This window comes from Neophocaena asiaeorientalis, unplaced genomic scaffold (genome assembly GCF_003031525.2).
Source record: "Neophocaena asiaeorientalis asiaeorientalis breed wild unplaced genomic scaffold, Neophocaena_asiaeorientalis_V1.1 scaffold36, whole genome shotgun sequence".
Classification (NCBI taxonomy): Eukaryota; Metazoa; Chordata; class Mammalia; order Artiodactyla; family Phocoenidae; genus Neophocaena; species Neophocaena asiaeorientalis.
Window position 1 is genome coordinate 8237274 of NW_020174149.1, and position 26426 is coordinate 8263699.

The 26426-nt window shown below is 49.4% G+C and overlaps 2 protein-coding genes across 5 annotated transcripts in view; one reads left to right on the forward strand and one right to left on the reverse strand.

Moving 5' to 3' along the window:
• MINDY4 (MINDY lysine 48 deubiquitinase 4) overlaps nucleotides 1-26426 on the forward strand; it is a 134151-nt gene that overhangs the window by 1547 nt on the left and 106178 nt on the right. For 2 of the 4 annotated variants that reach the window (XM_024755055.1, XM_024755056.1), the window contains exons 1-3: nucleotides 15147-16191; nucleotides 22455-22574; nucleotides 25726-25961. In XM_024755055.1, coding sequence (XP_024610823.1) covers nucleotides 16036-16191; nucleotides 22455-22574; nucleotides 25726-25961 — 512 coding nt within the window. In that variant the 5' untranslated portion in view covers nucleotides 15147-16035. Of the gene's footprint in view, nucleotides 1-15146; nucleotides 16192-22454; nucleotides 22575-25725; nucleotides 25962-26426 lie in introns of those variants that run through there. The other 2 variants (XM_024755054.1, XM_024755053.1) reach the window with 2 other exon arrangements.
• INMT (indolethylamine N-methyltransferase) lies at nucleotides 3678-10770 on the reverse strand. Its single transcript, XM_024755059.1, is given in 5 exon segments — nucleotides 3678-4303; nucleotides 4305-4353; nucleotides 6388-6595; nucleotides 8124-8239; nucleotides 8241-10770. Coding segments are annotated over 5 exon segments (885 nt in total). The 5' UTR covers nucleotides 8372-10770; the 3' UTR covers nucleotides 3678-3922.

A 26426-nucleotide genomic window follows, 5' to 3' on the forward strand; every position in this document is an offset into this window, starting at 1 on the left:
TTCTTGCCAAAGGTCAGCAAGTGAGTGAACAGAGCCAGGACTGGACACCAGGGCCCCTGACTCTTTCCTTCATGCATTTATCAAACCCCTCCTGTGTGGCAGGCCCTGTGCGCTCCAAGGAGTTCATTGGCTGGTGGAGAAGATAAAAATCAGGCACAAAACGGCAGATAATGGAGGCTGGGACCGGTCAGGAATGCATGGCAGAATTGAAGTGAGGATAATATGGCTGGGTTCAGGCAGCGATGGGGTTGAGAGCAGTTGGGTAGATTTGAAGAGTTGTTTAGGAGGTAACATGAAGAGGCCTGGGTGAGCCAGGGTGACAGCTGATGGTGAGAGAGGAAGGAGGTTGGGATGGGTGAGGGCATGGACGGAAGTGTCCTCGCTGGGGTGGGGACGGGGGAGCAGGAGAGGGATGGGGGATGGGGACTTTGCCTTTGCGCCTGCTGAGTTAGAGGGACTGAGGTCTGGCAAGTGGAGGTGGCTGGACACTGTAGTCGGGAGGGTAGGAGACCAAGTGGGGCTAAAATACAGACAGTTGCTCTGTGGATGAACTTCTAGAAGGAATGAGTGCCTCTTGGATGCTCCCAATGACATATTAGTAGAGGCAGCACAGAGAGATCTGGCTTTGCTGATTCAGAAGGCTTTTGTGAATCAGTCAGTACCCCAGGTCTGAAGGATGTGGTCCATGGGGGGTCATTGCTTTGCTTTGCACTTGGACCACTTTATTGTGTTCCTCAGTCCCCCTCCCCCAGCTAGCATGGGCCCAGCCTGGGGGGACGAGAGGAGGTCCCCCTGTCTGTAGTCTTGTTTCCCAGACTTGGTTCTGGGATCGGCAGAGGCATCACCTGGGGACACGTTAGAAATGCAAATTCTCAGCCCATCTCAGACCTATCAACTCAGAATATGCATTTTATTAGAGCCCCAGGTGGTCCATGAGCAGTGGCCCAGGTGAGTAGTTCTCCATCTGGGTTCCACACTCGAATCCCCAGGAGAGTGTTATGAAATACTGCTGCCTGGGTCCCTCAACCCAGAGCTTTTGATGTAGTTGGTCTGGAGGAGTTCCCAGGCTGCAGGAAGGTTCCAGCTCCCTGGGTGACTTCATGCCTATCCAGGGTGAGAACCCCAGTCCAAGCCCCCAGCCTTCTTTGAGGGACTCGTGCTGGGAATGTTGAAGGGCAGCGCCTTTGTGGAAGCCACTTTGCATCTTTGGTCCTCATGTTAATCCACCCTGTCCCCTCTGCCTCTTAGGAGCTCAGAGGAGGGCAGGTGATGTGGAGGGTTGAGGGGTGTCTTAGCCATGAAGGGCTGGCTGGCAGGCATCTAGTTGTTTGAAACACATGCCGACCTCAACAGCAGCAAATCCTGCTGAGTGAGGAGTCTGGGGGCTCCCTCAGTCCATTCCTTGAGGACTTCCATCTGGAGGAGAAGGCTGTCAAAGCGCAGAGGGAGGAGAGCCCACCAGGCCTGGGTTAAGAGAAAGGGAACCGGGGATGTTTTCTGGCTGGAGTGCTGGGCCTCCTCCCTCTCCCACCTGGAGCTAGGGGCCAGGAAGTTAGGTGTGCCGACTCCAAGGTGTGCCCAGGAACCCTGTTACCCAGGGGGAAAGCAGAAATCAAGATGCATTCCTTAATGCCTTCGTCTTCAAGGTATGGCCTTTGGACCAGAAGCATCAGGATAGTTTGAGGCTTGTTGAGAATGCAGAATCTCAGGCCCTACTGCACTGGCCCTATGGGATCAGAATCCATAGTTGAACAAGCTCCCCAGGTGACTCCCAGCTGACATGCAGTGTCCAGGACCCACGGAGACAGCAAGTCCCGGTATCATGGAGGCTCTTCCTGTCCAATGGTTTCCAGGCTCCTCTGAGGGGTCTGGTTATGGCTCTGGGCTCGGTGAGGGCTGGCAGGACCCAACTGAGCCAAAAAGGGGCCCAAGCATGGAATTTTCTTGCCAAGCAAACCTCTGAAATCTGCTCTCCTTGCACATCTGCCGGCGGCTTTCTGCCCTGCACTGCCCTCTGGTGGTCATGGAGAGCCATTGCCGCCTCACATTGCCCCCTCTCTCCTGTCAGCAGCCCATGTCCCAGCTGACATTGAAAGGAGGACTGTCCTGCTGCTGCCCTCTGCCTTAAGGCTCAGGGACCCCCAAGAACACAATAGAAGCAGTTTGGAAAACACTGGACTTTAGCAGCAGGTTAGCAAATGGAGGCTGCCCTTTTGTCTGGGTGAAGAGTCCTGGCTCAGCCCTTCCCTGTCACTGCTGTGGCCTGGACACCTTGTTGGAAGCCGTTCAGAGCTGGGGCATGGGCTGGAGGAAAGAGAACGAGTTTCTGTAGCGAGGATGCGCAGGTGGCAGTGGCTGGACGTTCAGGGAGCCCTGCGTGGTGGCTGCAGGACACGAGGCAGCAGCCAGATTGTGGAGAGCCTCGTGGGCCGTTACCTGTTGGCACCTTTTCCCGAGGCCCATGGTTCCAACAGGGCAGAGGCTGGACTGCATTTGCTGTGGGAGACTGCTTGATGGAGCATGGACTAATGTAGACACTGGGAGCTGTGAGGGGCCCATGCCATAGGTCAGAGAGCATGAACGGCTTTGTATGAGCCAGGCTTTGGTGGAGAAAGGCCAATGCTCTCCCACATCCCAGAGAGAACAAGTCAGCCCAGAGTCAGGAGCTGGCTTGGATGTGAGCTGGCCGGCTGTGTGGGCAAGGAGTGTCTCGAGAGACACAGGACTTCGTGAAGTTTCTTCTAGGGATGTAACCCAGGTCTTCCCAAAGCTCCAAGAGCTTATTTTCTTGGTCGTATGGATGGAGCAGCCTGACTCCCTGCCCTGCCTGGCCTAGTTCAGCTGACCACTCCCTGGGGCTCCAGCACCTGCCAGGTCCATAGTAGCCTCACTTCACAGGTATTCTGGGGGAGCTGCCTTGGACCTCTGGTTGCCCTCCTAAGCCCAGGGTACTGGGCCCATGGGGTGACCCGAGGAAGAAAGAATGAGGGGCACAGAGTCCATGGGCTGGGTACAGGCCCCTGCCTCCTCCGGGTTCTCCAGGTCTTCCTTTGTACCCTCTCCCGGCAGCTCCACCCCACATCCAGGTCCATCCTAACCTGGCCCGCGGCTCCAGCTCTGGCTCTGCAGTGGACTCACTGAGCCATCAGGAACCAGTCAGCTCTCCTCCCAGATCTTGGTTTTCCCACCCAAGGGGGAATAGGAGTTTGGCCCAGAAATCATCTAGTTCTTGCAGATGCCTTTGGGCTTTGAGAGCCTGAGGTCCTGTTCCTCCAGCAGAAGGGCCAGGCTGCCCAGACCAGACCCACCCTCCAACTTCCAGGGACCAGCCCTGCCAGTCTTTGTCTGAGTGTCTCTCCCTTTTGCACATGATAGGCAGGCTCAAAAGTCCTGGCCAATTAATGCACCCTGGGCAGCCCTCAACCACAACCCTGGGAGTTGGTGGACAAATGCTGCAACTTCCTGGAGTGGGGCGACTCTGAAGCCCCCCGACGGGTGATCTCCAGTTGCCCGCAGTGGTGACGGGCTTGGTGACACACGCTTTATTACCTGCCTGTCTGTCTGCCTTCCCTGCTTTCCTTCCCACGCTCCTATTGGTGCTTCCTGGGATCCTGTCTCAAATCCTTGTCTGCGGGTCTGCTTCCGGGGGGTGGGGGAGGAACAAAATTAAGGCAATATCTAGCTGAGCCACTTTATTTTCCTGATTTTTTGGTGCGGTATGAGCCAGAAAAGGGTGTGGGGGACAGATCCCTGGGCTGGGGGCAGGGAGACCCTGCTTTTCACCTGTGATCTTGGGACATAGTAATAAGAATGAAGGGGTAGAGTTCAGGCTGGTCCTGCATTAGGGGGCTGTGGAGTGAGACTCTAAGAAACGCTGGCCCTGACTTCCCTTCTGGGGCAGGCACTCTCTGCCAGGCTGGCCTCAGGCCCCGGGACTCTTGCGGGCGACCACAAAGCAGATGCCCTCATTGATGCAGTGGGCCTCTGAGTAGCTGACAGGGGAGTACCGGCACCTCAGCACCTGGCAGCCGGCCTCCTGCAAGGCCTTCTCCACCGTCTCCTTCTCCAGGTGGAGCCCAAAGAACTTCTTGGCGCCCACCATGTAGTGCTGGGTGCGCAGGGCTACCGCGGTGACCAGGTGCCCGCCCGGCTTCAGCAGGCTGACCAGTCCTCGCCCGGCCGCCCGGTAGGCGTCCACGTCATGGCAGGCGCACTCCAGGGCCAGCAGGGTCAGCACGCAGTCAACTGGGGGCACCTGGGCGGGTCCCGGTGGGTGGGGCTGGTTCGCGTCCCACTTCAGTAACCCGCGTGACTGTCCTTTGGAGATGGGCCTCCTTCTCCTGCCACTTGCTCCTGTGGGGGAGGGTCATGGAGGTGATGATGACAATTATAACAACATCCCTCCACCCCTCGCCCCCTGTGCAGGGGCTCCCTATGGGCAAGGCCCATGATTTAACCTGTTGAGCAACTCTTTGAGGGAGATCGTATTTCCCCCATTATACAGATGAGGAAACTGAGGCACAGAGAGGTTGAGTGATTTGCTCAAGGCTACACAGCTGGTAGGTGACAGGGGATTTGACATTTGATTCTTCCTTCCTCTTTGTCCACTTCCTCCTTCCTCTCCTTCTATTTATCTTTCTTCTTGATAATTCAATTTTTGATACCTTGCCTTATTAATTTTTCAAGTTGTAAAATATATATAACAAAAACTTGCCATTTAAATCACTTTAAATGTACAATTCAGGGGCATTAATTGCATTCACAATGTGTGCAACTATCACTACTGTCTGCTTCCAAAATTTTTTATCACCCCATACTGAAACTTTGTACCCATTAAGCAACATATCCTCATGCCTCCTCCCTGCAGCCCTTGACCCTTTAAATATGCTCTGTTAAACATGCTCTTTCCCATCGCTGGGCCTTGGCCCTTGCTGTCCCCTCTGCCTGACGCTCTCTTTCCCCAGATCTTCACATCCTTTCTCCTTCACCTCACCCAGGAAGCTGCTCCGAGGGCTCCTCCTTGGAGAGGGCTCCTCTTACCATCTGCTGTGGACAGAATTGTGTCCCCGTCATAATCATATGCTGAAACCCTAACATGAATGTGATGGTATTTGGAGATGGAGCCTTTGGCAGGTAATTAGAGGTAGATGAGATCACGAGGGTGGGGCCTCTCATGGTGGGATTTGTGCCTTTTAAAAGAAGACACACTAGAGAGCTTGCTGACTTTCCTTTTCCTTCTTGTGGGACACAACAAGAAGACGGCTGTCTAACAGCCAGGAAAAGGGCCCTCACCAGACCTGATCTTGAACTTCCAGTCTCCAGAACTGTGAGAAATGAATGTCTTTGTTTAAGCCACTGGGTCTATGGCATTTTTTTTTTCTTTTTTTTTCTATGGCATTTCTATGGCAGCCCGAGGTGATTAAGACACTATTCCACCTAACACAGCACCCCTACCTCTTGTAGGCCTCTACTCAGCTGAAGATTCTTCTCTAGAACACTTGTTTTTCCCTGAATATCTACCTCTATCTAGCTTGGTTGTGTTGTCTTCCCTACTAGAATGTGAGCTCCTTGGGGCTGAGACTTTGTCTGTTCACTGTAATAGTCCCAGTACCCAGAAGCAGGCGTGACCATCAGAATGCTCTCCGTGAATGACGACAGGAATGAGTGAAGCCCAGGCTGGGTTGATGTGGAGACCCTGTGCTTAGAGACCCTCCAGCTCTGTCCCACTTCAGGCTGCCCCTACCTATAACTAGGTCAGAGCCCCACGGCCCAAGGATGGGTCAGGAATTTAAACTCCGATCTTTGTCCTGGCTCTAAGGTGGCCTAGAGGCCACTCTCCATGTCTGGGCCTCAGTTTCCTCAGTTGCAAAATCAGGGCCAGCATCCTGCCTGTGCCCCCTGGGGCTCTGGTAGATGGGTTCCCTCTCTGTGAATTGGATGGGGAAGGTGCCTGGAGGGGTCAGTGCTGTTGGTCTGTGGGATTTTGTAAGAGTGCTTCAGGGGGATTCCTTGAAGCCCATGTCTTCCCATAACAAGTCCCCCTCCAACATTAGGGTTAAGGAGAAGCTGCACCAGAGGAAAGTGAGATCTGTGTGGGCTAGAGCAATCAGGGGAGGCTTCCAGGAGGAGGCGGAGACTGAAGCTGGTTCTGCAGGATGAGTGGGATACAAAGTATGGAGAGCCCAGTAGGGCAACCAAAGCTAAGAGCACAGGCAGCTCTGAGGCTGGAGGCAGGACTGACTCAAAGAGAGGAAGGTGCTCTGGGTCAGAGACCCAGGTCAGGAAGAACCTGTAGGGAAGTGGCAGGTGAAGCAGGGTGGCGGGTTCAGGCTCTGGCCTGCAGGTGATGGGGAGACCTCATCTGAGAGAGATGGTGGCTGTGGGGACCTGTCTCCCTCCAGCTCACACACCTACTGCATGGCTGGGGACCAGTCGTAGGCCCCTGGCTCCTTCTTCAGCCACTTCTTCACCTCCTGGGGGTTCTGCTGCAAGTGGTCTGAGGCGATGATCTTCCGGAAGGCTTCACAGGCCGAGAGCAGCTGGTAGACGGTGGGGCCTGGGCCAGTGTTCCTCAGGACGTCACCTCTCACTCCTGCTGCAGGAGACAGTGTTTTCCAGGTGCGTGGGAGCGGGGGACACCCTACTCCAGGCCCAGCTGTGGTAGATGGAGATTCCAGGCTCTGCCCTGCCCCAGGGCTTGCCAGCAGGGGAGGGTGGCTCACAGGGGACCCGACCCTGCCTTGGGTAGCAGCCAGGCTGTGTGGGGAGTCCAGACCCCCACGCCTGGGGCTCAGGGGGTGATGGCTGGCGGGTGGGGCACAGCCTGGCACACACCACCTCCCCCTGCTGCCCCAAGGGTTGCTACCAGAGGCCTGATAGGACAAGTTCTGCACTTCTGGGCAGGTTTCAGAATGACTTCTTGGTTGGAACTGGTTTATTTCCAACAGTCTTCTGACTCTGGGTTTAAAACAATAGTGAGAGTGACCCCCCATGGCCCACTCTCCCACCTCCTCGTTGCAGAAGACAGAGCTTCTGATAAGGGATAAGACCTGAGCCGGTGGGTTCAAAACTGGCTCAGCCAATCAGGGGAGGCAAGGGGATCTGGTGATGAGTTGAGGGGAAGGATCTTTGCCTCAGAGTAGCACTAAGTGCACTGCTCTCTTCTCCCTGCTTCCTCCCTCCTCCGCTCTCCATTGAAATACACCTGTCTATTTTTCAAGGCTTAGTGCCGGTCCCTCCTCTAGAAAGTCTCCTCAGATGTCTCTGTGAGCCTTAAGCTTTCTTTCCTCTGTATTTTTGTGGACATTGCTTAATATGCCATTCTTGGCACTGATTACATAGTCAGGCAATGTTTGCTGAGTGACTAAGTAACCCCCTAATTGTTCAGTATACTCCCTGCCCAACTGTGCATGGCAGCCCTGCGTTAACTGATCTTGAAGTTTGCTGCTGCCGCTGACTGGCAGTCTGACCTGGGCTGGCCACCCTGCTCTTTCCCACCTCAGCCTCTCCTTGTGTGCACTGAGGAACCTGGGTGATAATCCCTGCTGATCACCCAGCCTGATGCCCAAGAGCAGGGTTTTGTAAACTGAGCTGAGGTTTGGCTTTGTGAATCCATGAACTCTTAATTCTGAGTAGAAGATTAGGAGTGTGACTCTGTGTGTGTGTGTGTGTGTGTGTGTGTGTGTGCGTGCGCGTACACGCCTGTGCACCAGAGCTTTCCTCAGATTTTCAAGGGGATTCATGAACCAAGGCTATAAAGCCCGGCTTTAAGGGAAGACGGGCAGAGATAGTCAGATGCGGGCAGTGTGCTCATGTCTGTTGTCTCAAATCCCCTCCAGCATGAGCTTGTGAGCCCCACAGCTCAGGAGTTACCTTCCCATTTCACAGGGGGAAGAAACTGAGACTGACTGTCATAGACTCAAGCCTGGCTCTTTGGCTTCTAAGGCCAGTGCTTAGGTCCCGCTCAGTGGCCACGCAGCAGAGGTCCTCATGGGTTCACAGGCTGAGCTGCCTTTGCAACATCCTTGGTGAGCAGTGTCCCAGAGGACAGGTCCGCTGCCGTCGGCAGCTCTTCCTGTCAGGTGCAGCCCTGTCTCTCCCTGAGATGGAGACCAGACACTCACCTGAAGAGAAGGTTTCAAAGAGGTTTTTCAGGTTAAATTTCAAGATTTCATCTTCAGCTATGGTGCCTGAATCGAAGGCGTAGTTCGTCTTTAGGTAGTCCTGGGAGTCGAACTTTCTTGTAGTCCTCTCCTGTGTACAGCTTGCCCTCCATTCTAGCTGGGACCTGGCTGTGTTTCCATTGCTGCAATCCTGTTATATCCACTTTCCTCTCCCTGCCTCTTCCCATCAGGAGTTTCATAATCTCCATAGACAGACCCTCCTGCCCAGGGAGGAGCTCAGATTCCACATAGTTGGAGTCAGGCCAGGATGTTAGCTTTTCTGGCTGGAGTTTATCTGTTTGATAATTATCTCAACACAGAAATGCAACAGGGTGGCCAACATGTGCTCCTGGGGGTTCTCAGTATTTGGCTCCTGAGAGGTGATGTTTTGAATGTCCGTACTGCGGGTGAGGGTTAAGGTTGGGAGAGCATGAGGCAGAGGGACAGTGCCACAGAACTAAGAGAGAGACACAGATGGACAAAGACACAGAGAGACCAGCATCTGGAATAGGTCAAGGATGCTTCCCTCTTTGGGATTGGTGGAAAAATGAGACGAAGAAAGGAGAAACCCGTGGGGTGGAAAACAGGATGCAGAGGTGGCTAAAATTTCACTGACTGAGGTCAGTGAGCTTGCTCTTGAAAATAGTTTGTCCTGACCTTGGTTAAATATTTCGTCCTGTCTTCAATCCTGTTTACTCAATTTGCTTAATCAATCCTTTATTTAGCTGAGGGTAAAAGTAAACTTAACCAGGGCCCCTGAAAAGGTGGGGAAGCCTCTGTTTGCACAAACCATTTAAAAACTATTGGCATACATAAACACAACATGTGATGAAATTGCATAGAATTTGCACACACACACACACACACACACGCAAACACTCACACACATATGACTACCAGTAAAACTAGCAAAAGATGAATAAGAGCAGTGGGCTGTATCAGTGACAATATCCTGGTTGTGATATTTACTATGTTTTGAAAGATGCCACGATTATGGAAACTGGGTAAAGCATACGTGGATCTCTCTGTATTATTTCTATAACTGCACGTGAATCTACATGATCTCAAATAAAAGTTTTATATAAAAAAGTGTTGCCAAATCTCTTTCAAAAATTCACCCAAGATCAGATATTTCAGGTAGCAAACTCTAGTGTGTTCTGCAAATGGGCAAATCTGGGGCCCTGGCCTATAATATGTGCCAGGTGTGTCCCCCACCCTCGTTCGCTGCCGTCTTCACAACAATCAGTAGAGAGGATGTTGAGACCCTCCCCCTCCTGTTGGAGATGAGGAGGATGAAGGTGACGGGTCTTTTCCCAAGGGGGTCCTGGCAGCAAGTCTAGGTCTAGGTACAGATTCAAGGCCCATGTCCAAAGCCAAGATAAAGACCAGTTCCAAATCTTATTCTCTCCCCATCATACAACTCAGTCTATCCAGGTCCCTTAGCTGTGCTGCTCAAACTAGGGTTCCTGGGAAGAGCCTGGGGACCCGGCTAAATGCAGATTCTGGCTCCCAGGTGATACTGAGGCTGCTGTGATGTGAGCCACACAGCCCCAAGTCCTACCACCCAGTATCAACATTTATTTTTCAGGTTTTTGAGTTTCAACAGAATAGAAACTCTATTTCATTGTTTTCAGTGCAAATTTCCCCCTCTTCTGATATTACTAGAACCTCTACTTGTGGTATTTCCACTCAGTGAGAAAAGGGTCGATTATATAATAAATGGTGATGGCACACTGCCTGTCCAGTTGGAAGAAAATAAAGTGAGACGTCTCTCCAATTTGTTAAAAAAGTATGTTATATTCAGACTCAAATAACATAAACTCTAGGAGGATTAAAATCATTGGTGACGCTGGGTGTATCACATTTGTCGCAGGGTTTCTTGTTATCAGTGTGCCCCCAGACACGTGAGCCTGCAGTGATTCTGCAGGGCCATAGAGTCACCGTGTGTGCCCCCCATGCCTGCTTGGTTGTCCCAGCACGGGGTCAGCATCCCTTCTCTGTATCACTCTAAAGGAGCTGGTAATGTCGGTTTTTAGTGCTGCCTAGTAAACAGTACACAGAGGTCCAAGTAACTTGACTTAACTGCTCCCCAAGTGGTTGACAGGTAAGAGACTTACAGGTGTTCATTGTTATAAATAATCTTATAATTAATATCCTCGTGCAATAAGCTTTTTCTGTATTTTGGATTCTGGCTTTGGGCTGGATTCCTAGACATAAGATTAATGGATCAATTTTTTTAAACTTTTCGTACAGATAATTTAGGTGAATACTTGCCAAATTATTTTTCTAAGGAAAACAGTGCTTTTGCTGTGTATTGTTTCAGGACAAATATTTAATTTTTCTTTAATAAAATGTGTTAAATTATTTTTCCTTTGGGCTTGTTTCTATCTAAGCTTTGAAAATCCTTCCATGTCCAGAGATCTGATAGCTATCCAATTGTGATAGCTTCTGTGATGGTTTTAAAAAGATATTTAGCCTTTATTTTGGTGTTTGGTATGAGATGAGGCTCTGTGTCCCTGCTTACACCTCACTAGAGAAAAGTCTTGTTTACCCCTGCAAGTTCTGGACTCATTTCTTCACCCCACAGGCTCATGAAAATGTGCTCCTGTGTCTGAAATTAGGGCAGAAGTCTTCTTAAATGGAAATTTTCCTGAGTTATTCAAAAGTCACAGTATAGAAGGATGTTTAAGATGATGCATTCATTTTTTTTTTTTTTTTTTTTTTTTTTTTGCGGTACGCGGGCCTCTCACCGTTGTGGCCTCTCCCGTTGCGGAGCGCAGGCTCCGGACGCGCAGGCTCAGCGGCCATGGCTCACGGGCCCAGCCGCTCCGCTCGAAGCCATAGTAGATGGCCAAGTAGTCCCTGGGCAGGAAGCGCTTCTGGTACCATCGGTCCCCGTGAGGCTGCCTTCCCTGGTGGCCCTGGGTGTGTGCCTCCCATGCAACTGTAGAGCACCCGCGGACACGGTTCCAGAGTCTTGACTCAGTATGTTAAAGACAAGGAAGCTTCTAGACAGTGGAGAATTGGTAAATGTTTCACAACCAGTTCTAAAAACAGAAAAGCACTGATTCGTGATGACTGCAGTTTCCATGGTGTAAATACTCCCACCGTGGTTGATTTCAAGCTCCCAGTGGTTTAACAGTCGGCTCAGAAAATTCCTAAAAATTTAGCAGTTGGCTCTCATGAAACGATACACGTCAGTTTGAGTATACCATTGCCTCCAGACTGGGGCTGGAAGATTTGGCAAATAAAAATATAGGATGCTCAGTTAATTGAATTTCAGAGAAACAAAATACATTTTTTTTTAGGGTAAGTGTGTTCCCAAAATTGCACAGGACATATTTATCTGAAATAAGTCTTATTTGTTCATCTGAAATTCAAATTCAGCTGGGTGTCCTGTATTCTATCTGGCAGCCTTACTCTAGCCCTGAATGGGAAGAAACACAGCCCAGGAATCATGGCTGCTGCTAAACATAAGGTGCCTTTGTGCAAATACATAAGGTGCCTGTGTGATTCGTTAATTCTGTCGGTCTTCTACATTTATTAGTTGACATACAAATGTAAGGACCTTCCTTCCTCTCTCTCTCTCTCTCTCTCTCTTTCTTTCCTAGAGTAAATATGGACTCATGGATTCTTATTTCTGTTCAATGGGTTATGATCTATATTTTTATCATTACTTACTCTGATGCACAGATTTGGCCAGTAGGAGTCCCTTTCCGCTGGCTTGTGTGTTCTTTTGACATGCCCCTGTCATTCTTTGAGCACTTCCTTATTAAGTCCTCCTTGTCTGTCACTCTCAGCTGGACCGGATACTAACCAATACAATCAGGCATGGGAGTAAAAGCACAGGACGGAGGGCTCTAGGCTGCCTTCTTTTGCTCTGGTCCCTGAGACCCATCACACTGCCTGCCAGCACACGAAGTGGTCCTTGAAGCAACCACCCCTGAGCCTGAGTTGACCTGGGGAGGTGCGGATAGCTACCTGCTCCAAACGGCCTCCTTTGGATCAAAGGACTCAGGCAGAGAAACCTGGGAGAAAAGAAATCCTCCAACAACCCGCGAGCACTGCCTTAAAATTGAGAATGGATCCCCCTGTCTTTAGGGAGACTGGAGTGGAAAGGAAAATCCCGGTGACCATCAGCTCAGAAGCATGGCACAGCTCAGGAGAATGTTCAAATAGCCAACCTGGAGCAGGGTGCCCAAGTCAGGCCATCAGAGCAAGAGACCCAGACCTTGCTGTGTACTAAGAGGTCAGAGAAGCAGGGGAAGGGAGAGCAAGAAGCAGAAGATGGAACATTATGAAGAGCAGGAGGCCTCCCCAGGGCAGTTTTCATGTCAGGGCATACACAGAAATGATCATGTGTATTGGGGTAAATGGAGAAGGCCGCTCATGGCTGTACAGCCTGTGGTCTCTGGCCAGATAGGTTTCAGGCGGCTGCCCTGAGGCCCGAGGAGGTCATGATCTGAGCACACCCACACCGAATTTGAAGCGGGTTGTTGTGGAACGCTTCCATGGGGAAGCTCTGGTCTAGCAAACCCTGGAGAGAGGGACCACTGCCTGCAGTTGGGTTTTTACTCATTCCTGGAGGTTTGTACTATTTAGGTTGAAAAGATAAGCTGCTGTAGCAAAAGACACCCCCATCCCCACTTCCAAAAATAAAAACAAATAAATAAATAAACAAAGCCCAAACCAGATGGAAGTTTACTTCTCTTCCTTGTAAGGATCTGAATTCCAGGCCCCCTGGTGACTCTCTGCGCCATGTAGTCATTCAGGGAACCAGACGCCTTCTGTCTTATTTCTGCCACCCCCTAGGGAAGCATGTGCAAACGTAGGTGAGCATCAGAATTACATAGAGGTCTGGTTTAATACAGATTGCTGGCACCACCCTCAGAGCTTTTGATTCAGTAGATCTGATGAAAGGACTGAGAGTTTGCATTTCTAACAAGTTCTCAGGTGGTGCTGGTGTTTTGGGGGCCACAGTTTGAGAATCATTGCCCTAGGGTGTTGTCTTGTGTTTATGGTCACAGCACACACCCATAGGTGCAGCTGTGCTGTGGCTTGCTGGAGAGTGAAGAGTATGGAAAAGGTAGAGCCTAGTCTTAAAGGGCTGCCCCTCTCATTCCCTCTCATTGGTGACCACTTAGTTCCATGGCCACATCCAACTTCAAGAAAAGCTGGGAAATACAGTATGGCTGGGAAGCCACTTGCCCTGCTCCAGATTTATTTTCACGAAAGAAGGAAAGAATGGATTCTGTGGGCAATCAGTGGATTTTGCCACTGTGTTTTGGGGGAATTTTCCACTGATTTACTTGGACCAGAATTTTTATGTACAATGCTTTCTTAGGGGATATTATATTGTGATTTCCACAGGGTGACATCATATTGTTTCAATCAGGAACTACTCACAAGTTGGGACTGACAGCTGTGTCTGAGGGTCTGGGGTCTGCACTTAATGGTGAAAGCATCAGGATGTGGAATAACTGTCAGAGACGGCAGTTTTCCCCAGAGAAGAAGGCATCTTTTTTTATCTGGGCAGTGCTAAGGAGTTTTGCTCAAGAATTTCTCAGGGCCATTTCAGGGTGAGTGTGGAGGTAGTAGGATACATATATATATATATATATATATATATATAGAGAGAGAGAGAGAGAGAGAGAGAGAGAGAGAGAGAGAGAGAGAGAGAGAGACAGAGAGAGAAAGACAGAGAGAGAGAGAAATCTGCAGGGCAGGCTGGCAGTCTGGAGACCCAGGGAAGAATTAATGTTGCAGCTTGAGACAAAGGCAGTCTGGAGACAGAATGCCATCTTCCCTGAGGGGCCTCTGTCTTTTCCTCTTAAGGCCTTTCACGGATTGGATGTGGCCCAACCCATTATGGAGGGTAATATGCTTTACAACTTTAAAGTCGACTGATTTAAACGGTAATCTTAGCTAAAAAAATACCTTCAGAGCATAGACTGCTGTTCAACCAAATATCTGGTTACCATGGCCTAGCCAAATTGGCACATGATATTAACCATCACAGATGTGGAAGAGAATTACACACACTTCTTTTTTTTTTTTTTATAAATTTATTTATTTATTTTTGGTTGTGTTGGGTCTTTGTGGCTGTGCACGGGCCCTCTCCACTTGTGGCGAGCGGGGGCTACTCCCCGCCGTGGTGTGGGGGCTTCTCATTGCGGTGGCCCCCCTGGTTGCAGAGCACGGGCTCCAGGCACGCGGGCCTTCATAGTGGGTCTTGCTGCCTTATTCCCTCCTGGCCTCCCTGTTTCACAAGAGCTTAGGCTCGATGCTGTCTCAGGACCTTTGCCCTTGTTTCTTCTACCTGGAGTGCTCTTTCTCTGAGTATCTGCATGGCTTTTATCCTGTCTTTCTTCCAAGTTTTTGCTGAAATACTACTATCTAAGTAATCGTTATGGTCTAATGTTTGTGTTTCCCCTAGATTCATATATTGAAATCCTAACCGCTAGCATGATGGTATCAGGAGATAGGGCCTTTGGAGGTGCTTAGGTCATGACGGTGAAGCCCTCTTGGAGGGGATTCGTTCCATTACAAAAGAGGCCCCACCAAGCTCCCTCACTCTTTCTGCCATGTGAAGATGCAGTAGGAGGATAGCCATCTATGAACCAGGAAGCAGGCCCTCACCAGACACTGAATCTGTCGGTGCCTTGATCTTGGATTTCCATACTTTCCTTTTGAAATAAATCTAGAAACACGTATGTTGGCTCAAAGTCAATAATATGTAAGTAACAGTATAGGCTTTATGGACTGAATTGTGTCCCTCAAAATCTGTATGTTGAAGTTCTAACCCCTAGTACCTCAGAATGTACGTGTAGTTGGAGACTGGGCCATTAAATAGGTAATTAAGTTAAAATGAGTTATTTAGCGTACACCTAATCCAGTTGACTGGTATCCTTTTAAGAAGAGAAGATTAGGACACAGACATGCAGAGGGAAGACCATGCGAACACACAGGGAGAAGGTGGCCATTTATATGCCAAAGAGAGAGACCTCAGAAGGAACCAACTCTGCTGACACCTTGATCTTGGACATCTAACCTCCAGAACTGTGAGAGAATACATTTCTGTTGTTTAAGCCACCCAGTGTGTGGTACTTTGTACACCAGCACTAGCAAACCAATACACTGGGTGATGTGCGGATGGGGCGGAGATTGTGAAGGTGGTCCCCAAGTGACTGAGTTTGGGGAAGCTGGTACTGGGCAAAGGCATGGGTTTGGCTGGAATCCTAGCCTTGTCAGTTCCTAGTTGTGTGATCTTTAGTACAATCTTAACCTCTCTGAATCTCAATGTCTTGGTTTAAAGAATGGGCCGATAGTAAGCACCTTGCCTGGAGGTTGTAGGATTAAAGATGTGATAATGTGTGTAAATGCCTGGTGCTCAATAACTGGCAGTCTCCTTATGGGAAAGCAGGCACCAAGGGGGCCAGGGATTCATCCTTTAATTTGAGCACCAAGTCAGCAGAGTCCTGGGCCTCCTTATCCCTGCATTGGAGGCCAACCAAGGTGAGTCAGCCTGGGGGAACCCAGGAGACGGCTGAGGTGCTGGGGGTGGATCTCTAGGGGCCACTTCACTGTGGGTGTACTCCTCTAGGAACCAGGAGCCAGGCACTCTCCCCAATTCACACCTTGTGAGATGCGACTCAGATTGGAGCAGCGACTTGTTCTAGGCCACCCAGATGGACAGGGCCAGTGCCAGGAGCCAAGCCCGGAGCCCGCAGCCTGATCCCTAGGATGCACGGGGCTTGTACCTTCTGCGTTCCGCCTCCAGCTCTCAGAGCAAGTTTGAAGATTGCTCCGCCCCTTCCCTTCCGCCTTCCCAGCCCGCGCGCTCCCAGGGAAGGGGCGGAGTTCTCCGGCTCTGATGACACCGTCGCCACGGCAACGCGGCCATACTGGCCCCAACGGACCCGGGATCTGGGGCTGCGGCGCTGCGGCCTCGTGGGCAGACCGGAGCATGGACAGCCTCTTCGTGGAGGAGGTGGCGGCCTCCCTGGTCAGGGAGTTCCTCAGCAGGAAGGTACGTGGCGCCGCCCTCACAGCCCTGGGAAGTTGCTCAATTTGGGGGGTGGCGGGAGGAACAGTGTGGAGGCACCCCTGCAACCTCTGCACCTTCGGGGAGGGAGCCCTTCCCCTGCCCGCTGCCTACCCTAGAGATGCCCGATGTAAGCGCCACTTTCCCGGGCCTGGGGAACTACCTTTCCCAGGAGCCATTTCTGTCACGGTGCACTTCCCGCAAAGCGGGGCAGGACCGCGGCCGTCCTCCCGGGCGTCTCCCTCCAGGGCGCGCGAACCAGGGGCCTGGGCCCTCCCCATTTTCCTAAAGTTCACGAAGCTCTGGGAGCCCAGCAGGCCGGCCTTGCCGCCGGGCTCCATAACCAGTCCCAAGGCTTACATCCCACTAGGAAAGAACTTCCCCCCAAAGGAAATCCAAAGGGCTAAAAAAAATTCTTGCCAGTCAAACCCTTTAGTCCTGTTCATCAGTGGGAAGTTCAATCGTTGAGGTCGTTTTGTTTTTAAGTTCTCCTATTGTCTTGTCCCAGGAGAGTTTTCAGAGAACTCAAAAGTTGGAGAGGGGGCTTCCCTGGTGGCGCAGTGGTTGAGAGTCCGCCTGCCGATGCAGGGACACGGGTTCGCGCCCCGGTCCGGGAGGATCCCACATGCCGCGGAGCGGCTGGGCCCCTGAGCCATGGCCGCTGAGCCTGCGCATCCGGAGCAACGGGAGAGGCCACAGCAGTGAGAGGCCCGTGTACCACAAAACATAAAATTAAAAAAAAAAAATGTTGGGGAGGTCCTTGTCTCCCACTTGCCCTGACAGTGGAGATGAGGGCAGGCTGGGGAAGAGGTCACTGGGGGTCACTGTGTGTGGGTGTGTAGGGAAAGCACCCACTGCCGACCCAGGCTGACCACCTGCTATGTGTTTGGTGTCCTCCTGGTGTCATGTTGGGCGGGGACGACGGGCTCTTGTCTGGCATTAAAAGACACACACAAACAAAATAAACAGTGTTTTGAATGGGGGAAAGGGAAGGGCTTTGGAGGGAGCAGTTCAAATATCTGCTATTAATTAGCTCAAGCTGGAGCACCTTACTCACTGCCTTGATTCCTTATCTGTAAAAGAGGAATAATAAGACCTACCCGTGGCAGATTTATAATGAGGATTAATAGTAGTGTACGGGCGGGTCCCAGCCACTGTATCTGGCTCACAGTTGGCATTCACCATTGTCTCCTCCCCCATCTCTGATGTGCACCTGTTTGGTAAGTGTCTTTCTTTGCTTTTTGAAAATGTATTTTTATTTAAAATGCAATGTGGCCTCACTGTACCTGCTCTGTTTTTATGGCTAATTGACCTGCCATCACCTAGTCCTGGCTACACAGGGGATATCAGTGATACACCCTGTGACGCTGATCACGGCCATCGTTTCTTTTAAGTCTGGGCTACCAAGCAAAACTCTCTGAGAGTTTTCCTCATGCCTATCCTTTCTCGAGTACAAACGAAATCCAGAGACCTCACCTGATATCCAAGGCTCCCCTGTAACTTGGCCTCACCTTACCAGCCCAATCTCACTTCCAGCTTCTCTCACATGCTTTCTTTTCCCTGTTCCACCCATGGCCCATCCCAAGTTCCATTTCCTTCAAGATGTCTCAGGCAACTGCGGCTGAAATAACTGACTCATTTGCCTGTGGCTTGCTCATCGGTGCTCATGTGATGGTTTATACATCTGCCTGTCTCACCCACTAGACAGGTCCACAGAGCTGACACCTGAACTGGGCGGAACCTTGGCAGTCGTCTGATTCACTTGATCTCCTCTCCTTCCTACTTTTCATCGGGGCACACTAAAGCCCCGAGAGGAGAAAGGAGTTGCTCACGGTCATTCGGAAAGTCATGGAGAGCTGGAACTGCAGCTCAGGTCGGCTGCTTTGCTCATCACCTTCTGCTCCAGGGCAGAGACTGTGTACTCCCCTCAGGGCTTGGCACAAGGCAGGTACCAAGCAGTTCTAACCAAGAGCGTGCCCATCGTGGTGCAAGGTACTTTCTAGATGCCTGTTTATTCTCTCAAATCCTCATAACAGTCCTGAAAGAGGTATAATTATTCCCTTTCACGAAAGACTATGATCAGACTGGCAGGCGAAGAAACATGCCCAGGGTGAGCAGGTCAGATCATGTCACTCCTCTGTCCAAAACTCTCCATGCGCTTCCTTTTGCAATTAGAATAAAAGCCCAGGGAAGGCCTCACCAGAGCCTACCAGGCTCCCCATGACGTGGCTGCCGGCTCCCCCTCGAACCTCACCTTCCACTACTCCTCCTCTACCCTCCAGCCTACTTTGTACCTAGCTACACTGGCCTCCTCCAAGCGTGATCCCCCTGCAGGGAGAATCTTGAAGTCTCCTGGCAATGGCAGGGTTCACCAAGGCGACTCTTCTGGTACCCTAGCCTTCCAGGCCTCCCTCCTCTTGTGCCCCAGCCTCCCTCTCCTGCAGGGACCTGTCCCATCTGACCTTTGACACTCCTTCCAGGTGGTCATGCCCTAGGCTTGTTTCCATAATCTCAGTTCCAAGCATCCCATCATCCCTCACTTCCAGCTCACCCCCATCAGCAGCCCGATATAAACTATTCTTCGGCCTCACTCCCATCTCCATTCCACTGTTCCTGCCAACTTTTCACCATTCCTCAGCCCTCTGTGACCTCTCCTCACATCTTACCCGCCCATCATTGTAATCACGCCCTCAACACCATGCTCTAACTCCTTTGCCTGTCTCTCTCCCTTCGTTATACTCCTCTGATGTTAAAAATTCAGCTTGGTCTACTCTGTGCCTGCACTGCAGAGCTGAATGGGGCTGGCGGAAAACACACCACCGTGTGGTGGTTTCATGCCAAATTCATGGCCACTCACCCCTGTGATGCCTCAGGGATGCCCACCCATCTGCTTATACCTCTCCAGCCCATTCACTCTCTCAAATCTTGGCCGACCATTTCACACATCTCTCTCCTCAAGTTCCAAAGCCCCCTCCCGCTCTAATTTCACTGAGAAAATAGAAGCAGCCTTGAGAAAACTCCAGCACGCCCTACCACCACAGTAACTAACCTTCCTGGGCCTGAACTATTCGCCCCACTCTGCCTCCTGTTCTTAGGAATGAATTCTCCATATTCCTGGGTAAGGCCAACCCCTCCCTGTGTGCGTGTCCCCTCTTGTGTGTTCCAGGACACTGGTACAGTTATCATCATCTCTCTGTATCGTATCATACATTTTGCTTTCTCTACTGGGTTAGTCTTATCAACATGTATACGTGCTCCTACCAATTCTATCTTGACCCCCAAGACCCTCCAGCTACTAGTCTTTTTCTCTTTTATAGCAAAACCCATGAAAGGGCTCTGTATGTTCTGCTCTAATTCTTTTCCCTGTTTTCTCAAACCCACTTTAATCAGGCTTTTGTCCCCATCACTCCATGGAAACAACTCTTGTCAAGTTCACCAATGACTTCTGATTTTCAGTCCTTACACTTATTGATCTAACAATTGTGTTTGACTCAGTTGATTATGCCTTTCTTGGAAACTCATTCTCCTTGGCTTCTGGAGATCACCCCCTCCTGGTTTTCCTTCCATACCTTCTCAGGTTCCTGGCAATTCCCCCTGGCTTCCTGAGCTGTGCATGCTGGTGGGCTTAAAAACTGAGCCTCTGGCCCTCTTCTCTTCTCCATTCATTTCCCAGCCACTTCCACCACTGTTGTGGGTTCCAATACCATCGATACGCTGACAGTTTCCAAATGTCTATCTCTATCCAAGACCTCTCCTTGAACTCTTGCATTCTTTCCAACTGCCTGTGTTACATTTCCACTTGGATATCCAATGAACATCTCAACTTAACACGTTCAAAACTCAATTCCTGATTCCTTCACCTCCTGCAGTTTTTCCCATTTCAGTCAGTAGCATCACTAACTGTCTGGTTGCTTGGACCAAAACCTTTGGAACCATTCCTGGCTTTTTTTCCTTTTTGTGCACCCTGCATGCTGTCCATCAGTAAATCTGTAGGCTTTCCCATCAGAGCACTTAAAGAATGTAGCTAGTTATTGCCACTTCTGCTACAACCACCCTGGTCCAAGTTACCTCCATCTTTCATGTGAGTTGTTCAATAGCCTTCTAATCTTAATATGTAATCCCCTATCTCATACAGTCTGTTCTCAACCTAGCAGCCAAGTGATCCTTTGCAAATATAAGTTAGTCCAGGATGCTCCTTTGTTCAAGTCCTCCAGGAGCCTTTCCGTTTTACAAAAGCCGACAAGGCCTTTCCTTAGCAAGCTCTGGGCAACCTCTCTGACCTCATTTCCTGACACTTTTCCCTAGTTACATGGCTCTAGCTGTACTGGCCTCCTTGTAGCTGCCACAGGGCCTTTGCCCTTGTAAAACACTACCCACAAGTGTCTGCACAGTCTGCTCCCTTAGTTCCCTCATGTCTCGACTCTAATGTCACTTAATCATGAAGCTTTTCCTGATCACCTCTTATAAAGTAGCAGCCCTCCCCTGCACCCCCTCCCGGCCCTCTCTGTTTCCTGACTCTGCTGTATTTGTTTTCCCGTAGGGTATTCTATTTGTTGTCTTTTTCCTGATAGTAGGTGAGCTCTATGAGGGCCAGGACTTTGGTCTGTTCACTCCTCTGCCTCTGGCAGATGAACGAGTGGACTAATGGCTTGTTCCTTTCATTTCACAGATGGGGAAACTTGAAGACAGGAGTGAGCACATGGATGATGCTCAATAAATAGCTGGCTATCTAAAATAGTGTCTCCCCTCTCTCTGTTTTCTCTGTCTTCATAATAGAGCATATTAGCAGCTGGTGTACCGTACATTTACCCCTTTGTTTGTGGTTTGCTTCCCTAACAGAATGTCAGTTCCCCGAGGGCAGGACTTGGTCATAATCCATCTGTATCTCCTGCATCTGGAACAGAGCCTGGCACAGAGTAGGTGCACGACAAGTGTTTGTTGAATGAATGATGGGACCGATGACTGGCTGATTTCTGAGGGCATCCTTGTCCACTGCTCCAGTGGTTTTCAAACGCCAGTTTGCACCACAACCCCAGGGAATTTGTTAAGTGTGCCAAGACTTGCTGATCTGGACTGCTGACAAGCATCAAGAGTTACCCAGAAGAGAGGGACCCTCGTTATACAGGTTTCCACATCACTTTGGTGGGAAAGCCATGGTTAAGCCCCCATGAAATGCAGGTGCCTCTTGAGTCCCACCTCTCCTTCCGGCTGACTCTCCTTAATGGACCCAGGCATGTCCCTACCTTTTCCCCAACATTTCTTTCTGTTGCCCACCCCCCCACAAGACTTCTCTTCATTCCTCTTGGTTCAAGGTTGTGTTCGTACGTCTTGTTTCACAAATTCTTCTTGTCCCAATTCATGGCAGGTAGCAGGTTTTGTCTTGTCTTCCCAGCACTGAGAGCCTCTGTAAAATTCTGAATACAAAGCCTAGGGGAGCCACTGAGGCCTGGCTAGCACTGGGGTCTGGATCCATCAGAAGCAAGGGGCTCCCTTAATGCCAGGCTGAGCTGTGTGTGTGAGGCATCTCCTCATCTTCCGCCATTTGGTTATCACTGCGTTCTGGGGAGGTGGGCAGGCCACAGCTGCTGTCATTTTCAAATGAAGAAGCCAGGCCCTTAGGGGGATTAGTGCTTCCCATGGCCGGCCTTCTGGGAGTTCAGGCCCGGATGATGGAAAGCGGCTGTGCTGGGGCACTGCAGACGCTTACCACGTGCTTCCTGTGAGTCTGGGTCCTCGCATCACTGCCTCGCAGCCTGGGATGGTCAGAACTCCCGCTCTGTGAATCCACTGTGTTATGTTGGACAAATCGACCCTGGTGCCCCATCTGAAAGAAGAAGGAAATGAATACTGGCCTTTTGTTTATGCTTTTCCTTTTGTTTATTTTTAATGCTTCATATCCTGTGGCCCCCAATCTAGGCCAAACCCTGGGCTCCAGAGCCAGCCTCGGGCCAGACAGTTGCTACCCGGATTTCACTTTCCTTTTCTATAAAACACGTTGAGAACTTCAGCCTGAGCCCAGCCCACAGGATGGCTGTAAGAGTCGGAATAATAATTGTGAAGATGATATCAAGTGTAAAGCTTATATCAAAATAAATGCTTAAGTCCGTTTTTGGTCCTCCCAGTATCCTGAGTGGAAGGCAGGAGAAGATGGTCATAAAGAACGTCAACAGTCTTGTTTATCCTCTGCGTCAGAGCTCGGGAGGTTTTGATTTAAAATGGTAAAGAGTGATTCGGAGTTCTTCCCTCAGGGCTTAAAGAAGACGTGTGTGACCATGGACCAGGAACGCCCACGCTCTGATCTCAGCATAAACAGCAGAAACCACCTCCGAAAGGCTTTGCATCTTGAAGTTCTCTACAAGGAGAACAAGGTACGTTCTTTTAACGTGCGGTACGGAGTTCTGGAACGGGATGTGGCAACGTCAAAAGCACTCATGAGCCCTGCCGGGTCATCCGAGACCAGTGGCCGGAGGCTTGCCGTACATGCGGTCAGGGAGAAACAGACCAGGCTGAGCGTGGACAAATCCCAACTGTGTGTGGGGGGGGGTTCCCAGCCTGAGTCGGCAGCACCCAACTGGCCTACCGCGCCGCGTGTGCGCAGCTCTGGGGCGCATTTTGAACCCGAGCCTGCAACAGTTATTCCCGGTGCTCCCTCCTCCCCGCCATGAGGCTATTTTTAGTAAGACTGTACTTAAAAATATAGCATTCAGTTATGCTAAAAATTTCCGTTCTCTGCCTGCATATGGTTTTCTTTCTGCAGTTCTGAGTAACACCTTTTTCTTAAGGTCACTGTGACGTTTAATTCAGGCAAATGCAGGGTTTGGGTTCAGCTAACCCGGGTGCGTTGGAGTTGAGGTAGCAAATGGAACAGGCACCTCGGGGTGCTTCCCTGATCCCCCAGCCTCGATGCCCCCACTTTCTGTTACAGGCCTTCAGGGTCCCCCTTATTTTTCCTTTGTTGTGCTTCTTATGTTTATAATAGAATATTTGTGTGGTGGTTTAATTACGATCTGCCTTCCGCACTACCTTGGACGCTGCAGGATGCGTTGTATCCCCATACTTGACATGGGACTGATGACTTAGTAAACAGTCAGTGTGTATTTATGAATGAGTGAGCGAGTGAATGAATATACAGGAACGAAGGAATGAAGCTACCATTCTGAATTAATTGCTCTTTCTGTAAGAAGAGAGAACGTTATAATTTGATTCAAGAATGGGCTCTCCAGCAGATGCCTTGTGGGAGGGCATAGTGTCAGAGGTGGAAAGAACTTCGTGATCGTGTCGTTCAGCATTTATCACAAGTGGCAGCCAGGTGAAGTCCTACCGGAGGCCCGGTAAAGACCTTCATCCTCTGGGTCCTGCAGTGACACTCGGGCCCCTCCATCTCCTGTAGACAGAAGACTGTTGCCTCTGGCTGTCTTTTAAGGCAGGAGAGTAGACTGTACATTTTAGAAAGATTTTCCACAGAGAGTGAGACAGTTAGGCAGGAAATTCAATTAACCGTTGCTGCACAGTGGAATTTTTACATAAATACATCTTTACCTAATTTCCCAGAAGCATCTTTGCCATTCAAGTTACTTTTATTTCTTCACTGTGGTGTAGTCTCCCTAAGGTAACTCTTATCTAAGATACTTAAGATATTTTCATTAGATCTTGATAGGTGCCCGGATAATTTGATTTATACAGTAGTTATTAGCTGTTATACAATGAATTGGAGCTTATATTTTACAGGAAAATATACTCATTAATCTGTCTATGGCATTATAATTTTGATGTTCACTCAACACAAGGCTAGAGTGATTCTGGGAAAGCCCTGCCAGTTTAATGTTAATTCCAGTAACTTGTTTTTCGCTATTAAGTGTGCAGTAGATAAAATGCCTATGTAAAATTGAGGTTTTGAAAAATGGTATCTAGATTCATATAAAGGCTGTATCTATTATGAGCAAAGTGATGTGAAAGGCCACAAAGTACAGCTCAGGTATTCAGGGCCCTAAATCTCTCGTATTGAAAGAAGAACAAGAAGGTCGAAATAATTATTTAACATCCCCCCCACCGCCCCGCAACTCTCTTCCTTGTAAGTTTCATCTAGACTTAGGCAAAATAGCTTTTTGGGTCCCATTCTAAAAAAAATAAAACTGTCCCCTGATTTTGACTGCCTGATAATTCTGTTGAGTTTGATCATAACCCTGTGGGTCTTGGTCCCAGAGTTCTGCTGTGTAGGTCAAGGGAATAGAAAGGGGGAAAGACTGGATACACCCGAGGGTTCCCTCTGTGCCAGGCTCTTTATCAGGCGCTTTACCACTCTGACTGCAAACTCACCACATGCCCCATGCCTGGCCGCAGTTCCAAAGGGCCTGGGTGTTACTGGGCAGGTGGGTTGCGGACTGACACATGGTCTAGCCCCTGAGGCCAGCCTGTGGATTGCTGCTTGGATAACTGTGTCTGTACAAATTACTTAGGAGACTTTCTAAAAGAAATCAAGGTTCTAATCGTGGTGATTCTGGCTTAGTAAGACTCAGCGGGGCCTGAGACTCTGTCTTTTAAAAAAACCTCCAAGATAATATTTAGTGCTGTCAGGGTAGGGGAATACTGATACCACTTATTTCCAAAACCTACTACTAAAGAGTTTCATTTTGGACTTCCCTGGTGACATAGTGGTTAAGAATCCGCCTGCTAATGCAGGGGACACGGGTTCGAGCCCTGGTCCGGGAAGATTCCACGTGCTGCAGAGCAAGTAAGCCCGTGCACCACAACTACTGAGTCTGTGCTCTAGAGCCTGCGATCCACAACTACTGAGCCCGTGTGCCTAGAGCCCGTGCTCTGCAACAAGAAAAGCCACAGCAATGAGAAGCCCACGCACCACAACAAAGAGTAGCCCCTGCTCACCGCGACTAGAGAAAGCCCGCGCGCAGCAACGAAGACCCAATGCAGCCAAAAATAAATAAATAAATAAATATATTAAAAAAAGAAGTTTCATTTTATCTCTTTTAAAGATTGGGGTGTAAACTGAGTCAATCCTGACTGCCTCTCTATGCTCTTGCGCTTTCTGCCGCGTTGTCTCTGTAATTCCTTATGGCCAGTGTTAAATGTAGAGTACATAAACTAAGAAATCATTCAGGTCCCAAATGTTTATAAAGTTGTAGGGTTAGCGATCATAAAGACTTAATTTTTTTTTAATAAAAGGATATATATTTTATAAAGTTATTCCCAGGAGAAAAAAAACGAGAGGAAGTTTGCTTGGGTATTCCTCTGTTCATATCACATTTTGTTACAATTGTTCATTGAATCTCCTGACTCATGCATTGGATGCTAGTTCTTTTAAGGTACTGATTTTTGTCTTCATCTGTGTTGCTACCTAACACAGTACCTGACATATAATAAGCAGTCAGTGAATGTTTGCTGAGAGAATGTATGGATGAGTAAGAAGTTGATAAACCATGTCAAAGAATTGGGATGGCTGTCTTTCCCACCTTTCCCCAAAGCTGTACATAAAATTAATGATTTTTTTTCTTCTGATGATAGGCAAAGGGAAATCCTCTAAAAACAAACCTTGAACTCATCACCAGATATTTTCTGGATCACTTTGGAAATACTGGTAACGATTTTACTCAAGAAACACCAATCCCTGCACTCTCAATACCAAAGAAAAGTAACAAATTACCATTGAGATGCTCAGAGACCACGCTGGTAAATATATATGACCTTGCAAGTGAAGATGCGAGTTGGAGAACATCATTGTCAGAAACAAGCAAAGCCAGGTACCTCTTCTCATTTATACTGTGGATTAGTTTCTTATTTCTGCTGTAACAAATTACTGTAAACTCAGTGGCTGTAATAGGGTTCTCCAGAGAAACAAAACCAAAAGGAACCAATAGGGTATAAATTTGTATATGTATAAATATATATTTAAGTAAAGAGATTTATTTTAAGGAATTGGTCCATGTGGTTGTAGGGCTGGCGAGTCTGAGATCTGTAGAGCAGCCTGGCATGTTGGAAGCTCAGGCAGGATTTCTGTGTTACCGTCTTGAGGCAGAATTACTTCTTTGGGAAACCTTTGGTTTTGCTCTTAAGATCTTCAACTGATTGAACGAGGCCCACCTGTATTATCTAGGGTGATGTCCTTTACTTAAAGTCAACTGATTGTAGATATTAATCACAATATGTTAATTAATCACAATATAAAAAATATCTTCACGGCAATATCTAGACTAGTGTTTGACCAG